At 36.0% G+C, this 18534-nt stretch overlaps 1 protein-coding gene across 1 annotated transcript; it reads right to left on the bottom strand.

Moving 5' to 3' along the window:
- Window positions 1-685: 685 nt before the first annotated feature.
- On the bottom strand, window positions 686-3320 carry LOC118034675 (G-type lectin S-receptor-like serine/threonine-protein kinase LECRK1). Its single transcript, XM_073406543.1, has 2 exons — window positions 3029-3320; window positions 686-2998 (listed from the first exon to the last, which is right to left on the bottom strand). Exons 1-2 carry the CDS (start codon window positions 3158-3160, stop codon window positions 785-787), a joined length of 2346 nt encoding a protein of 781 aa, XP_073262644.1. The 5' UTR covers window positions 3161-3320; the 3' UTR covers window positions 686-784.
- Window positions 3321-18534: the final 15214 nt, after the last annotated feature.

The following is an 18534-nucleotide window of genomic DNA, read 5'->3' on the forward strand; positions in this document are numbered from 1 at the left end:
AACAACAACATGCTGTAATGTTTCATAGGAGTGGCCATTAATTATTATTCACGCCAGTTGACATATTGAATTTGGAGAAGACAGAAACATGTTCTTTACACCACTGCTTCCATAACTTCTCCTCCCATGAAAAACAACGAATGATTTTTTTGTTAGAACTACTACAACAGTAGGATACAGAACTTTATTAGTTTTCCTGCCGACAAACTTATGCCGAAGCTGAAGTTGGATGTGGAGGAACAGATACATCGGTAATTCCTTCTAACATCAACATAACAGACTTTTGGTAGCTATATTTTTTCCTTCAAACAAGAAATTTTTTCCTTGAAAGACATAATGTAAGGAGAGTTGTTCTTTTTTGAGATGTATGGTCTAAAAAAAAAAGTCTTCTTAATAGAATATTAAATTCTTTTTTATTATTTGCAAAAATATTAAATTAAATTTTTCTCAAGAATATTAAATTCTTATTTATTCTTTAAAAATTTTATTATATATAAAAAAAACATTCATAAAACAAGTACAAACACACACATACACTTTTACTATATTTTTTTTTTCCTTACTCGCTACAAATTATACAAATTCAAAAAAAAATACAAAGCAAAATTTACATTAAACACTATAAAAATTACAAAACAAACCCCAAAAAATCTTTTAATAGTGTTGGGAAATATTCTAGACCTGCATGAACAATAATAACGCGTTAAAAATCGAACGCGTTCTAAACTTATTCTTTATACATCGGCAATGATACAGAATTTTATTAGTTTTACTGCCCCCAAACTTATGCTGAAGCTGAAGTTGGATGTGGAGGAACAGATACATCGGTAATTCCTTCTAACATCAACACAACAGACTTCATAGAAGGACGGATACCTGGTTCATCTTGAATGCACCACATGCCCACCATAACCATTTTCTCCAAATTCTGCAAGTCTACATCTTCGCCAAGATCAAGCTTGTCCAATTCTCTTGCAACCATAAGCTCGTATGCCCAATTAGAAAGTAGAACTTCCTCTGGTCTTGATACATTAGTTTCTATATTTCTCCTGCAGAAAACAATTTCCAAGAGCATAACTCCGTAACTGTAAACATCTGCCTTCACTGATATTGGAGTGTTCTTGTGCCATTCAGGAGCCAAGTAACCTCGTGTCCCTCTGACTATTGTGAAGGTTCTTGTTTGGTCAGGCACTAGCAATTTTGCTAACCCAAAATCAGAGATCTTAGCATTCCAAAAATCATCCATTAGAATGTTTTGAGGCTTTATATCGCAATGGATGATTGGTGCCTCACACTCTTCATGTAGATATAGGATCCCTCTAGCAATATCCAAAGCAATCTTCACCCTGTGACTCCAATTTGGAATTCTTTCAGTTCGGAAGAGAAGATCTGCAAGGGAACCGTTGCTCATGTATTCATAAACTAGTAGCCTCTGGGAGTCCTCAGTACAGTAACCAAGTAGCCGAACCAAGTTTTTATGATGAGTTTTTCCAATTGAACGCATCTCTGTGAGGAACTCTCTTTCACCTTCACTGACCAACTTCTCTAGCCTCTTCACTGCAATTACTTTTTTACCTTTGTATAATGTCCCTTTGTAAACTGCTCCAAAAGATCCTTTTCCCAACTCTTCCCTGAAACCCTTGGTTGCATTTTTAAGCTCACGATATGAAAATGCTCTCAGGGAGAGCTCATGGGCCAAGCCTAGATTTCCGCTTCCCAACCGCATTCTGGCCTCAACAACTCTTGACTTAGAGATGAAAAAAACAGAAGCTGCAATGGCAATTGAAGAGCATGTGATGAATGCTACGCTCATAACAAAAATGAGAGTCACTGTCTTCTTGCTTGTCTTATGGACCACTGGAGGCTTCATTGCAGATCCGACGCTCTTCAAACCCACCTTGAAGAAAACCTTTGATGAGTACTGATCATCATCCTCATATCTACTAGCATATTTCACTGGGAACTTCATTTTCATGCAGTCCCCATCTTCGTACATCGCACCAGCACAGTTACAGTCCTGCAAACAGGACTTTCTGCAATCTTCTTCTGACGTGGAGTTTACAAAATAAGGAATGTCATAACAAGTCATTTTCTCCATATCAATAATGTTATACGAGGATGTTTCCTCTGCAACTTTGCATAACTGTTCAGTGTAGTTCCTCTTACACCCATTATATCTCTGGTCGGGATGGACAGGAACAGTGCCAGGAAGACAGCGGCAGTCAGGTTGATCATCGTTCATGGTGCAGTAGCTGTTGAGACCGCAGAAAGTCTTCACTTGGCATTGACTTTCTGGTGCATGATCTTTAAGAGATGTAGTGTAGGCACCATTTCTGTCGAAGTTATGAGAATACAATTTAAAAATTCCATCGGACTCCAATGTTGCCCGGTAGATAATTGAGCTGCTTTCGGGTTCTGAATCAGAGTAAAACACAGCGCGGACTTTGCCCGAGGTTTTGTTAAGGATTAGCAGTTCTCCTGAAGTATAATTTAAATATAGATGGGCACCAGAGGACCCAAAAGTTTCTGCGTTCCAATAAGCATCTACTGAAGTGTCTATAGTGTCTATGGGATACAAAACAAGATTCCCATCACTTTGCATTTTAAGACGAAACCTTCCTGTTGAAAAATCGGTTGTAGATGCACTGGAAAGCAGTTCACCCCCTGCATATAGATTCTGGCCTCCTAATATTGTATCTGTAGGAAAGTTGAAACTCTCCCAAATGACATCAGAATGTTCATTGTAGAGCACTAGATTTCCAGAATCAAGCATGCCAGCGTTTGAAGCTGACTTCTCTATCTTAGCAATGAGTTTCTCTTCACCGGCCTCATTGTTGGCATAGTAAGTTCTTAAAAGAAGCTTACCGTTTACGGTTAACTCCAACGTAGCATTTGACGGCACAGGAGGGTCATCTCGGTATGCTGTCCAGGTGATTATATCAGCTGGCTTACCCACCAACCAAATTCCCACTATAAAGCCACTGCCCTGTGGGTAGAACCCAAAGGCAAATGTGCCAGAAGGGGAGCGCCATGAAGTTGGTTGGACGTTGGTGGAGATTGATGAACCTAAACTTATCAAATTTGAGTGGTTCTGCTGGGAACTTACAGGTTTGTAAATACAAATTACTAACAAAAAGAAAGCTGCATAAGCAAAAGCCATTAGATAGAAGTGTGGAAGATAGATGATCTTGTTGTCCTTGTTACTTCTCACAAGTCTCGAATGACTATAAAGTAAAACAAGGAAATGCTAAAGCTAGGGCTCCACCATTGCTTCTTCTTAGGGGCACCGACTATTAATCTAAGATGATCACTGAAACTTGGCCCCATCAGCGGTAGACTTGATTTTTCTATAAATAGAGTTATTTAATTTGTAATTTAAAAAGTATTTTGAAAGCAAAATATTCAGTAATAAAATTTTGAATAAAAAATTTTATACGTTGATCTTATTTGATAAAATTTTTATTATTTATGCTTGTTGTAGTTTTCTTGTACTGTTTCCATCCATTTCACTCTTGAATCAGTCATGTTTATGGTAATAAATGCTTTTTCTCCAGCAATATTTTTTGTAAATGGTTTCTAGATATATTGTTCAGACTTTGGTATAGGTGCCAATGCATGCCTGCCTGACACAAAATCTCCAAGCACAAGAAGATGGAGATCCAACCACGAAGTCTCCAAAAATTGTATACAAGTATAGATGATCCTAGAACCACAGGTTCATGAGATTTACCAAACAATTATCATTGACTTAAAACCTAATTTAGAAATTGTACTTATCATACAACCATCCTTCACATTTCTTTCATGCAAATGGCACTAAGAAATTGTCTGCAAATGAAAGCATTGGATAAAAAAAGACAGTTTACAATATTTCCTACCTTTCAATTACAGGAAAGGATTAAACGATGACTTGCTCATCTTACATTAGCTAACCATTTTCTTTCTAGTTCCATCATTGTTTGTTTTGCATTTAAAAGCGATTGAGTGCATTTAGTTTGAAAAATTCAAAGTCAAATTAATGGATTTTTTGATGTGCGACAATTCTTATTTTAAAAAAAATTCTAAAAAACCACTAATCATGTTAAATTGAGTATTTTCATCATTTTTTTAATTGATTTTTGTTTTAATTTTATCTTTTAACATTATGTTGATCGTAGGCTACTTATATATGAGCTAAAAGATATATCTAATATGCCCTCCTATTACTGAGAATTGGGGTAAGGATTCCAATAAAAGTCCTTCCGTTTCATTTGTAACTGTGAATTCAATTCAATATTGAATAAAGAAATTCAATCAAGAAAAAAAACGAAGAGTTCGAATTCAAAAAAACATTCGGGTCGAAATATGGTTTTCAAATTAAGTTCCGAATTGGTGGATGCTACCAAAAGGAGTGGCGATGCCATACACAAAAACAAGTTGGAAAAGCACAAGACGAGCGTCTTGCATTATAGCTTTCGGTTCATGTTCTGAAATAAAAGGATCGATGGTCCCAAAACAAAAAGAAAAGGACAGGTTCATGAGATTTACCAAACAATTATCATGGACTTAAAACCTAATTTAGAAATTGTACTTATCAGACAACCATCCTTCACATCTCTTTCATGCAAATGGCACTAAAAAATTGTCTGCAAAGCATTGGATAAAAAAAGACAGTTTGTAATATTTCCTACCTTTCAATTACAGGAAAGGATTAAAGGATGGCTTGCTCATCTTACATTAGCTAATCATTTTCTTTCTGGTTCCATCATTGTTTGTTTTTGCATTTAAAGGCGATTGAGTGCATTTGATTTGAAAAAAACGAAGAGTTCGAATTCAAAAAAACGTTCGGGTCGAAATATGGTTTTCAAATTAAGTTCCGAATTGGTGGATGCTGCCAAAGGGAGTGGCGATGCCATACAAAAAAAGAAAGAGACTCATAGAATGGCAGAGGTAAATAGAGCTTTTGCACATTTTCATTAATCCATGAACATGATCTATATCTATATCTATATATATATATATATATCTATATAGACACATAGACTCATGGAGCCATACATCTCGATGAGAAAAGAATTAATAGAAAAAACAAGAATTGGAATTGATTTTGTTCAAATATCAAATATTATAAATTATGATTTATATCTCATCTTATATCTTATAATGTTCTTATAATGCTTTATTTTATAAGACTTCAGGTGCTAATGAAACTATTTTAGTGAAATTTAACTGTCTCAATTCCCGAGCGATTGCACCAAAAATTTGAGTTCCTTTTGAATTTCTTTCTTGATCAATTACAGCTGCAGCGTTGTCATCATATCGTAATTAAATTTCATGATCTGTTTATATTTGTTTTTTTATAAAGTTATTTTTAATTATCTCATTATTCAAATAATGGATTTAATGAGTTAAACCTAGTTAACTCAAGTAATTTTATTTTTTTTAATTGATTTTTGAGTTTTGATTCCATCTTTCAATATAAATTTCATTAGAGATTGAGTTTTTAAATTTTCTCAACTTACTTGCAATTTTTTATGAGGTTATCATAACTTGACAGCACTTCCAATAAACTTAGTGCATTTACTTAACATCTTCCATTAGAAATAGAATCAGCAATTCATTTCCTCCTTGTTTGCTCAATGCAAAGACAATGTCAACCTCCTTACAATCTATCATGAGAAATTGGGAGATGATATGCAAAGCACTCTTTGCTGTGATGGTGACCTGACTTGCAAGTTGAATCTTTTGCAGGGCCTCCATGCAATCGTTCAAATCTTTACATCCCGTGTGCCAAACAAGTTGGAAAAGCACAAGACGAGCGTCTTGCATTATAGCTTTCGGTTCATGTTCTGAAATAAAAGGATCGACGGTCCCAAAACAAAAAGAAAAGGACAGGTTCATGAGATTTACCAAACAATTATCATGGATTTAAAACCTAATTTAGAAATTGTACTTATCAGACAACCATCCTTCACATCTCTTTCATGCAAATGGCACTAAGAAATTGTCTGCAAAGCATTGGATAAAAAAAGACACTTTGCAATATTTCCTACCTTTCAATTACAGGAAAGGATTAAAGGATGGCTTGCTCATTTTACATTAGCTAATCATTTTCTTTCTGGTTCCATCATTGTTTGTTTTTGCATTTAAAGGCGATTGAGTGCATTTGATTTGAAAAAAAACAAAATCAAATTAATATATTTTTAGAGCTTTTTGATGGTTTTTATATTCCAATATAAAAAATTATTTTAATATATTTTATAGTACTAGATGCATACTGAATATGTATTTGAAAGTGTAGTTGTGATTGTTTTTCAAATGATTTTCACTCAGAAATACATCAAAATAATATTATTTTTTAAAAAAAAATATTTTAAAAATACTAAAAAATATATTAATTTTAAATAAAAAAAAATTCTAAAATTTTAGAATCATCATGTTCCCATCAGTGTTCCTGTCAGCAGGGGTGGAGCAAGGAAAAAAAATTAAGGGGGCCAAATTATAATTTAGAGGGAGCCCCGAAAAAATTTCAGTTATTTTTTATTAAATTTATAAATATTTATAAAGGGAGGGACATTTCTTTACAGGGACCCACCCCGCCACTGCCTGTCAGCACATGTGCGCGCTGCTGCATGCTAGTAAAAATAGACAGCCTTAGAACCTTCCTGGTTGCTTATAACAAGAATTTTTTTTCTTGAAAGACATAATGGAAGGAGAGCTTGCACACATGACTTTAATTATTACAGAAAGATTGGCGGCACAAAAAGGACAAGGATAATTGTATTGAGAAAGACTGATTGAAAGAGGTTGAGAAAAGTGTCTCTGTTCCCTATTTCCTCCGTTAATGGTATAGCAGAAAATTGACTTGTGTTGAAGCAAATAACACGGCTTATTGACAAAATCAAATACCTGTCCCTTTCTGACATGTATGGTCTCAAAAAAAAGTCTTTTATATAGTTGCTTTTCCAGTAATGTTTGATTAACAATAGTGTTTGATGGCTCTGTGCCTTGCATGCAGGGGCGGAAAGGAAGGCTGGGGCCCCTGCAAAGAAAATCTTTTTCCAGCTCCCTTTAGTTCATTCTTAGTATTTTTATAGGATACTGTACAAATCACAGCATTTTAGCCCCTCTTAATTTTAATTTTTGGTTCCGCCCTGCTTGCATGCATGTAGGCCCGTGCCAGTAACTTAAGCCTCATGAGAGATGTAATTAGAGAACATACATATCACTATATCAGCAGGGTAGTTCCTGCTAAGAGGAAGCCACTGAGAGCTCTTACAAGGTTTTACTTGCAAATTTCTTAACCAGTAAAACAGCATGAGAAGACAAGGGATGCATGAAACTTTTTTTCCCTTTTTCTGGTTAAGTTGATCAAGAGAGCCAAATAACTACATGGCCCATGGAATTTTAACATCTCAAGTTTAATAGATTTTTTAAATTTCATAGTGATATATATATTTTTAAATTAACGTGGATGTTCATGTCAGTTTGCGCATGCCTCGACTAATCCTATAGGTCTTAAAGTTAACGATTATGTAAGTCTCTAGTGACTCTAAGGTTTGTGAGATTTGAACTGGTGATCTCTTAGGAGCAATTACAAAACTTAATCAGTTGAGCAATATTCCTCAAGATTTTTATAGTGATATTTTAATTTATTTTATAGTGGATGTGTATGTTAGAATAATATACTTATCGGTTGGTGCTTTATTGGGAAATTAACTCTCATAGTTTATTTGTGATTACATTTTGACTTCACGGTTTTAGAAATTACTGTTTATATCTTGTATCAATACAATGAAAAAACAAAAATCTAATTCTTTTCTCCAATGCAATAACACAAAATATCATAAAAAAAATAAATTAATCTTATGTGTAATGATGCTGATTTTACATTGTAGGTTGTAAATTAATTATTCTTATTTTAAAAAAAATTCTAAAAAACCACTAATCATGTTAACTTGAGTATTTTCATAATTTTTTAATTGATATTTTTTTTAATTTTATTTTTTAACTTGTCATAGGCCGCTCTTTGTTGTGCAGATTTTGTTGTGTATTGTTCTTTGAGTTGTGTGTACGCCTCTGATAGGTGGTCGCACCTTTGCTGCAAGGCCACGAACTCCTTAGATTGGGAGCTCGATACTGATTGGGAGCTCCCGACGGTTGAACCAGTACGGGTCGTCCGCAAGTTGTTGGCCCTAGTGTTGGAGAGCCCGTAAACCCGATTCTTATCGAGTCCACTTGACGATCCAGCGTCGATCCACAAATCCGGATCGAATTCCAGATGGGTCGAAGGATCGTCCCCGTATGTCTCCCTCAACCGATTATTATCTGTCTCCCGAAAATAAAAAAAATAATCATCATATTCAATGCAATAAACATAATAATAACTTACAAAATAAAATGGTTGAATAAACATACCACAAAATGTTGAGCGCGACTGTCAACGAACTGTTGCACCCCCTTTTGGCGGTCTTGACTCCGCACGTGCGTCTCCACAAACAGCTCCATAGGGCTCGGCTCACGTCCAAGAGACGTAGCCTATAATGAAAAAAATTTATGAACAACAAATTAATTGAACGATATATTTCATTTAAATTAATCTTACCATCCGTTTCGCATGTGCAGCAAACGGAACGGAGCCGCTGGTGTGCGTTGTCACCGAGCCATGAATTGGCCGATTTCGGTTGCCAGCACAGGACTATGAGCATCGTGTGAACCGCTCAGACGTCACGTGCTCAAGATAGTGCAGCCATATATCCCTCGCAGCTTGTTTTGCCTTTTTTTGGGCTTCGTACCAAAAATCACGCAACCTACTTAACGCAATCAAAAATTACATTTCGAAACATAAATTTTTTTGTAAAAAACAGTTGTATTGTTTTCGATGTTACCTAGTTACCGCGTGATTTTCCCACACCCTCCTCACAATATTTTTATGTTCCTCGTTCAAGCAGAATCGATTCTGTGTATAAAAAATAATTTTTAAAAATGTTAATAATTTATTTACAATTATATTAGGAATTTATTATAAATAAGCTGAAAATTATATATTAACACGAACCTCAAATCTGGAAAACCATGCATTGATTTGAGGCATCCATTCAGGATGCCTGGATATCTGACTCCATTGAAACAATGGAATCTCCATCGACGCTTTAAACGCCGATGATATTACTCGCGCGGCCTCAATGTTTGTAAACCTGAAAAGAATTGAAATTAATTAAATAGTGACTTCATAAATTTGTTTTAAATTTGTTTTTTTTTTAAAAAAAACTAAAACCTTAACAAACTTACATTAAAAGATCGTCCTTCCATTGTGCCTCGTACTTGCAGGTCCATCGATTCCGCTGCGAAGCCACGCTGCTTCTGCGATGTGAAACATCGCTGGAAGAGGCAGCATCAGCTGACAGCGCAAGTGGTGTAGGTGCCTCTTCTTGAGAGGCACCTAAGGAAATATCTTCGTCGCTACTAGACGAACTAGATGCGACCGTATGTGAAGCTCTGGTTTTCATTCTCTGCATCTAACCAATTTTATATAAATAATTATATAATTCAATTCAAATGTTAAAAAAAAATTCGGCAGCACCTCCCCTATACTTGGATACTACCCAAATCCACAAACCTGCAAATATTAACAATAGCCACAACCAATTGACCCAATCTATACTAATTATTCCAACATATTCAATTACTAATCCTAAGGTAAATTTAACATTAACAATTACAATTCAACAAATTATTCAATAATTATGTCAATACAACAAAACTATAAATTCAAAATAAATAGAAACAATTAAACACAAATCATCAAGTTAGAGTAAAATTAATGATTCTTCCAACATATTCAATTACTAAATCTAAGATAAATTCAACATTAACAATATTAATTCAACAAATTATTAAATAATTATGGAAATACAACAATAAAATATATTCAATAAATTTAAAACAAATATAAACTAACAATTAAAAACATATGCAATTACTAATTATTCCAACAAATGCAATTACTAATTCTAAGGTAAATTCAACATTAACAATATTAATTCAACAAATTAATCAATAATTATATATGGCAATACAACAATAAATTATATTCAATAAATTAAAAAAAATATAGACTAACAATTAAAATCAATGGAAATAATTAAATACAAATCATGCAATAATAGAGTAAAATTACTAATTATTCTAACATAGTCAATTAATTCTAAGTTAAATTCAACTTTTACAACAAATATCCAATAAATTAACTAATAACAATTATGACAACACAACAATAAAAAATATTCAAAAAATTCAAAAAAAAAAAAAACCTACATCAAGAAAAGGAACGAAATATACATACCTTAATAATGTGTCCAATTCAAAACTTTATCTACATTACAAAAAAAATACACCAAAACAACAAAACTAAAAACAACTAAAACTAAAATAAAAGAAAATAAAATAAAATAGAAAAAACCACATACCTTTTAATATGATGAAGATTCACAACAACTAATCTTGCTAGAGATTCAAGGTGAAAGCCTTAAAGGATTGAGAGCAAAAAAATCAAATTTAGAGGGCAGCGAAGGAGAAGAAAAACGGAGGAAAAGAAAAAATGAAGCGAAGCGGCGGACGCTGGAAGTTATATGGCAGATTTACCGACGGCTTTACCGACGGATATTAAAAAATATTATTAATTTTTTAAATCCGTCGGTAAAAGGTCAACAATCCATCGGTAAGTTTTGAATTTCGCACTGAATTTTTTAATTACCCTCCAAATTTTCTGTCCTCCGTCGATGATTCCATCGGTAATCTGATACGGTCAGAGGTGCATTCAATTCACACCCTTTGGAATTCGCACATTCCGTCGATAAAATTTGCCACCGACAACTTACCGACGGACCTAGTCCGTCGGTATTGACGTCGATAATGTTGTTGGTATGGACGTCGGTGATTGTGGCATTTCGATGTAATTATTTTCGAACTCTCTGTGAGATACCGATGGACGGATGTCTGTCGGTATGGACGTCAGTGATTATGGCATTTCGGTGTAATTATTTTCGAACTCTCTGTGAGATGCCGACGGACGGATGTCCGTCAGTATGGACGTCGGTGATTGTGGCATTTCGGTGTAATTATTTTCGAATTCTTTGTGAGATGCCAAAGGACGGCTGTCTGTCGGTATGGATGTCGGTGATTGTGGCATTTCGATGTAATTATTTTCGAACTCTCTATGAGATGCTGACGGACGACTGTCCGTCGGTGATTGTTCAATGTACAAGAGGTGTTGTGTTTGTATTTTCTATTTACCTTCCTGCAAAAAATTCAATTATAAACTGTACATCGCACAAAACAATAGCAACAATGCTTAAACAATAAATATATATTTCATGTTACAAAATATATCATCCATAATGTAAATTACATGAAGAAAAAGGTTTTACACAGGGCTTCGTTTTGATAGTTACTTAGAATTATCTTCTTCTTCGTCATCAATTGAATAGTCATCACCTTCATCGCAATCTTCAATATGGATATCATTTTCTTCATCGACATTTGCTTGTCTACTAGAGCTCAAAACAACGTTCAACTCCTCTACGTCAACATCAACAAGACTATCATCCGAAACACGAAAATTTGAATTTTCTTCCAATTCAATCGAAGGAGCAACTCGATATGGTTCAACCAACTCACTAACTTGAAAGACTTCATCCCGCACACTTGTTTCTTCGTTCTCATCCTGAACAACCTCAGCACGACCCCGTGGTTTCGTTTTTAAAACAGACAACCAATCAACTCTTGATCGATCCTTTCTAAATGAAGGGGTGTATGTGTAATAAACTTGTTGACATTGCTTTGCGAAAACAAAGACATCGTTTATGTTGCGGAGTCTAGCTTTTGAGTTGATTTTGACCAGACAATGATGCGTATCAACTTTGATTCCTCTATCCGTCGTGTCATACCAATAGCATTTGAATAAAAACACTATATTCTGCTCGCTATGATATTGTAGTTCGATAACCGTTTCTAATCTACCATAATAGTCAACTTCTAACTCACTACTTGTGGATCCTTTAACACAAACACTGCAGTTGTATGTCTTTTTTCCTTGCCCGTATTCTTCAGTATGGAAAACATATCCATTGACAAAATACCCGTTGTAGCACTTAACTTTTCTTTCAGGCCCGAGGCTTAGTGAAGACAATGACTAGACACACTTCTTCCCATTTGATAAACCTTGTATACATGTAATGTACATCAATAAACGGTAAATGAACGAGAATCTTGTAATGGCATGCATACGTACAATAATTTTGCAAGTTAAAATGAGTTTGTGATAGTGCTTACATGTGTTCTGAACCATGTGGCAAATTGTTCATCTTGTAATTGAAAGATCTGGGAGTCGGTCAGCTGCGAGTTATTGGAGAGCAAATATTGCCGATGTTGCCTGCAAGTTATAATGAGTGTATGATTTCAAAATATATAATTACCAATATTTTACTGACAAAGTTTAATTAGTATTACACATATATAAACTTATTGAATAAATGGTCTCGCTCATCACAGTTAAATAGAACATAGTTGTGTGCTTGTTTGAATTCTATTTCCAACAAATATCTTCCTTGTACGTCATTTTTAGGTGTAGGTCGTCCAGTTTTGGAGAATATTGACAAGTTCCCACTGGAAGGCACTTCACCGCCATCATCATGCCGTGGAACCCGATTCATTCTTGTTCTCAGATGAGGTTCGAAATAGTACGAGATAAATGTTGAGATCTCTTCAACAATATAGGCCTCAGATATCGAAGCCTCTACATGTGCCTTGTTCTTAACCTTTTTTTTTAGATTAAACAAGTACCTGCATTGAATTACAATTCTAGTATTTCCAATTAAGAAAAAGATATAAAATACTTTTAGATATGAATTCCATTGCAACTGTAATATCTAACCGTTCGAAGGGGTACATCCATCTATACTGGACCGGTCCTCTAACTTTTGCTTCGAACGGTAGATGCATAGGGAGATGCTCTATTGAGTCAAAAAATGAAGGAGGGAATATCATCTCAAGTTTGCATAGTGTCTCGATGATATTCGTTTGAAGCCTCTCAATGTGCTCAACATTCAACTTGCTGGAGCATATATCTCTGAAGAAATGACTGATCTCCGTCAGTGCATCCCATATTCCCTTTGGCAACAAATCACGAAAAGCTAATGGGATGAGTGTTTGCATAAACACGTGGCAGTCATGACTCTTCATTCCATACAATCTATAGTCCTCTATGTTAACAAGCCTTGATATGTTCGATGCATGTCCATCCGGAAAACGCAGACTCTTAAGCCATTTATAGACTAGCAGTTGTGTATTTTTCTCTAGCACGAAGCTTGCCCTTGGTTTTGCGACCCGTGACTCCTCATAAACCAACTCCATATTTTTACGGTTACAGTATAAAGCTATATCCAATCTAGACTTGATGTTGTCCTTTGTCTTCCCCTTCACATCCATGATGGTGTTGGAAATATTCTCAAACACGTTCTTTTCGATGTGCATGACGTCAAGGTTATGGCGGAGAAGATTGGTCTTCCAATAAGGAAGCTCCCAAAAGATACTTCGCTTTACCCAATTATGGGTCAAACCAAAACCAGGAAACTTTTGCTTACCTGATTGAAGGCCAAACACAATGTCACCGTACTCTGATACAACATGATGCAATTCTTCACCAGAAAGACGCGGGGATGCAACATCTTTTTCAACTCTGCCAACAAATAAATCTTTTCTGTTCTTTCTGAACCTGTGATTAAGTGGCAAGAAGCGACGGTGACAGTAAAAAAAAAGAAGCTTTACCTCTGTTTGCTAGCGTGAATGCCTTGTTGTTTTCCATGCAGTATGGACATGCGAGTTTCCCATGTGTGCTCCAACTAGAAAGCATTCCATAAGCTGGAAAATCATTGATAGTCCACATCAAAGCCGCCCTCATAAGGAAATTTTGTTTCCTCGATATATCATAAGTCAGAGCTCCGGAGGACCACAACTGCGCCAGCTCATCAATTAACGGTCGAAGACAAACATCTATATTCCGCCCCGGGCTGCTTGGACCGGGTATGACAGTAGATAAAAACATGAACTCCGGCCTCATACACATTCCCGGTGGCAAGTTAGAAACTGTGAGTATGACCGGCCAACAAGAATATGGAGCAACAAATGACCCAAATGGGTTGAATCCGTCTGTATACAACCCAAGACGGACATTCCTTGATTCAGCTAAAAAGTAAGGATGCACACTTTTAAGCGTTTCCACGCTTCGCCGTCAGAAGGATGCACCATCACACCATCAACTGCATCATGTGTTTGGTGCCATGTCATATGGTCAACAGTCCTTCGTGACATGAATAACCTCTGCAGTCTAGGTGTGATAGAGAAATATCTACGTTTTTTATACGCCACTAGAGTCTTTCCCCTGCTAGTTCTGGGTTTGTAACGGGAATGCCCGCATGTCATGTACTCGATCATCTCAGCATTTTCAAGGTAGTATAACATGCAGAAGTTAGGGCACATGTCAATTTTCTGGTATCTTAAACCGAGGGGTTTCATCATGGACTTCGCAACATAGAAGTTCTCTTTCAGCCTGTTCCCTTCAGGTAAAATGCTTCTACCCAATAAATAATTTTGTCATACCCGGCATCACTCAGCCCGTGATCTGACTTGATGGTGAACACATGTGCCACGGCCGGCAATTTACTGTGGTTTGTGCAGCCATCCCATAATGGTTCGTCAGAATCTTTCAACAAATCAAAAAACCTAGCTGCCTCTGCATTAGGTTCTTCTTCTACGATTGGACATTGACTGACATTACCTTGATTCATTCTCATTGCATCCATAACCATGTTTCTGTAAGGATTAGTGTTGTCATTTGCCGCTTCATGTGCATACCAACACTCGTAATCCTCCACAAACCCTTTGTGTAGAAGATGCATCATTACAACATCTGGATGCAGATACTTTTTATTTTGACACTTCTTGCATGGACACCTAATACCGCCTCTAGTAAAATTTTTGGGAATAGATGTTGTGAAATTAATAAAACCCTGAACCCCGTTACAATAATCCATCCTCCGCAATCCTTGGGGTGAATCTAGATACATCTATGAACGATCATCCATGACTTCTATCGAACCTCTATAAAATTATGATGACATCATGTATATATTAATTAACTAAGTTAGGTAAATAAACTTGTAAAATATATTACTTTACCTCGAGATTATCCAACAAACCAATTACAACTTCTCATAAATATTAAATATTCATTATCATTTATCAACATCCATACAAATTTATATATATATATATATATATATATATATATATATATATATATATATTAACAGAAATTACCACTCTGCAATAGCATCGATAAAACTTAAAAAGAACCCATTAAGCAAGCTATTAATTATTTCAAAACATAACATGTAATTTGGTAATTCCACAAAGTTTTAACAATTTACAAACAAATACAATCTTACAAAATCTAAAACAAACCATAACAGGTATAAAATTATACATTCATAAACTACAAGTTTGTTTGAGAAATAACAATAAAACATGTACATCTACTAATAAAAATACATATACTAAAAAAACAATAAAATTGACATTTAAATGTTAAAATTTAAAAAGATAGAATTACTTACAAAAATTGATAAAATCCATCGGTAAATCAGAACACGGATGCTGTGACCACAAAACTTCAAGAAATACAACTGCTGAAATGGGAAAGATTTTTGTTTGGGGGCGAGGGGGGGCTGGTTATTTGCAGATGGGGAGACTTAGGATTAGGAAGAAGAAGGAGAAATGGAGGAGGAGAGTGTCGGCAGGGCAGTCATATATTCACTTTTTCCGACAGACTCACCGACGGAATAACACCGTCGGTGACTCCGTTGGTAATTGTGATGGGGAATCAACAAGTCACCGCACGGACTTGCTTTTCAAATCCCTCGTTGATTCCGTCGGTATTTTTGACGGTGCACCTGTCACGTCACCCGTACGGATCTGGCATTCAAATCCGTCGGTGATTCCGTTGGTATTTTTAACGATGAACCGGTCACGTCACTCGTACGGGTCCCGGGTTTTGAATCCGTCGGAAAAATCACCCGCCAAAACCTCCGCCTCAGGTACCCACCCTTTTTTCATTAATTCTGAACTTTCCGTCCGTAATTTGTAAATAGAGTTATTTAATTTGTAATTTAAAAAGTATTTTGAAAGCAAAATATTCAGTAATAAAATTTTGAATAAAAAAAATTTATACGTTAATCTTATTTCATAAAATTTGTATTATTTATGCTTGTTGTAGTTTTCTTGTACTGTTTCCATCCATTTCACTCTTGAATCAGTCATGTTTATGGTAATAAATGTTTTTTCTCCACCAATATTTTTTGTAAATGGGTTTCTAGATATATTGTTCAGACTCTGGTATAGGTGCCGATGCATGCCTGCCTGACACAAAATCTCCGAGCACAAGAAGATGGAGATCCAACCACGAAGTCTCCAAAAATTGGATACAAGTATAGATGATCCTAGAACCACAGGTTCATGAGATTTACCAAACAATTATCATTGACTTAAAACCTAATTTAGAAATTGTACTTATCATACAACCATCCTTCACATCTCTTTCATGCAAATGGCACTAAGAAATTGTCTGCAAATGAAAGCATTGGATAAAAAAAGACAGTTTGCAATATTTCCTACCTTTCAATTACAGGAAAGGATTAAACGATGACTTGCTCATCTTACATTAGCTAACCATTTTCTTTCTAGTTCCATCATTGTTTGTTTTGCATTTAAAAGCGATTGAGTGCATTTAGTTTGAAAAAATCAAAATCAAATTAATGGATATTTTGACGTGCGACAATTCTTATTTTAAAAAAAATTCTAAAAAACCACTAATCATGTTAACTTGAGTATTTTCATCATTTTTTTAATTGATTTTTGTTTTAATTTTATCTTCTAACATTATGTTGATAGTAGGCTACTTATATATGAGCTAAAAGATATATCTAATATGCCCTCCTATTACTGAGAATTGGGGTAAGGATTCCAATAAAAGTCCTTCCGTTTCATTTGTAACTGTCGCACCCCAAAAAAATCTGGCGCGCGGCATCGGCTGGCGATTTTTCTTTGTTGTTGCGTTTGCTTGGAATTTGGTTCGTTTGAGTCGCCACCTAGTAATTCATTGAGGGCTACTAGGAAACCTGATGTACTGGTCTTGTCAGAGATCGCGAGTAAGGGACTTGTTGTGGTTAGGGAAGGTATTAGCACCCATAACGCACCCTACCTGAGGTAAGCTGCTTTCTGTTCTGAGGTGATTTGAAAATTTAAAATATTAATTAAATTCTAAGGCTTGAATAAATCAGTTATTAGATCCCCGAATATATGTAGAAACTTGTTCTTACATTTTCGTGGAAAATACAACTTGATTTTATTTGTCCTTGAGATATTTAACCACATTTAAATTAATAATTAATTCTTTTTGTCCTTTTTTATAATTCAATAATATAAATGAAAAATGCAAACACACACACAACTTTCTTTTTATTATTTATTTTTTCTTTTCTTTTTCTTTTTCTTTTACATCACAATACAAATACAAATACAAATACAAATTCAAAATAAAAAACAAATAAATAAAAATTACATTAATTAATTTAAAAATTACACAATAGTCCCTAAAAACTCTAGAAATTGCAGGGAAGGACTTCTGGGGGCTGTATGAACAGTACAGGCGCGTGGATCCACGCGCCACCGCTGAGAAACCCGGCAATCGGTGGATCCGACTCGTCTCTGTTTCCTCTTCTTTTCCTCGCCGGCGATGAAGATCACCGCCACCTGCAACAACAACAAAAAACTCACAAACAGCAATCGGTTTTTATTTTTCTTTCCATTATAGATCTGCTTCTCTTTGATCTACAGAAGCAGATCGGTTCTTTTCCTTCTTCAGATCGATCTCGTCTCTGTTTTCGTTCCTCTGCTGGTTGCTGGATCTTCGGACGGCGCCATTGCGGCTGGATCTCGGTCGAGATCTGCTACACGAGTTTGAGTCGGAGGCGGGCCGATGGCTGTGCTTCGGTTGTGTCTTTGCAGCGGTCGGTGCCGGTTTGGGCGAGGATGGCAGTGGGCACCGCTGCGTCGGGCTACTACTGGAGGTGGGTTTGTGGGCGCCGTATGTCTCAGCTTCTTCCTTGCTGGTTGCAGATCGGCGACGCTGTTGTCCGTGGTTGTGGGTCGTCTGCTGAGGGAGGAGAAGGAGCCACAACCGAGAGGGAAACTGGAGGTCTGGTCGGTGCAGAGCTAAACCATGGGTGGTGGCTCCGGTGAGGGAAATGGAGGGTGAAGGGCGGCTGTGTTTTGATGGCTGGAAAAGGAACAGAAGATGGGGAACGGTAGGGAAGGCAGAGTGAGTCACAAGCTGAGAGAGAGGCGTTGTCGGCTGAGAGGAAGACGATCGGTGGAACAGAGAAGAAGAAAAAGTAAAGGAGAATGGGGGGGGTGTTGAGAAAAAGAATTTAGAACCAG

Source organism: Populus alba, chromosome 19 (genome assembly GCF_005239225.2).
Source record: "Populus alba chromosome 19, ASM523922v2, whole genome shotgun sequence".
NCBI classification, from domain to species: Eukaryota; Viridiplantae; Streptophyta; class Magnoliopsida; order Malpighiales; family Salicaceae; genus Populus; species Populus alba.

What these genes read in the sequence shown, in the direction of transcription:
- LOC118034675 (XM_073406543.1), bottom strand. Translation starts at nt 3,160, where the DNA reads ATGGCTTTTGCTTATGCAGCTTTCTTTTTGTTAGTAATTTGTATTTAC. An exon ending in ACGTCCAACCAACTTCATGG is followed by an intron (nt 2,999 to 3,028) that starts CGCTCCCCTTCT and finishes TTTGCCTTTGGG; the next exon opens with TTCTACCCACAGGGCAGTGG.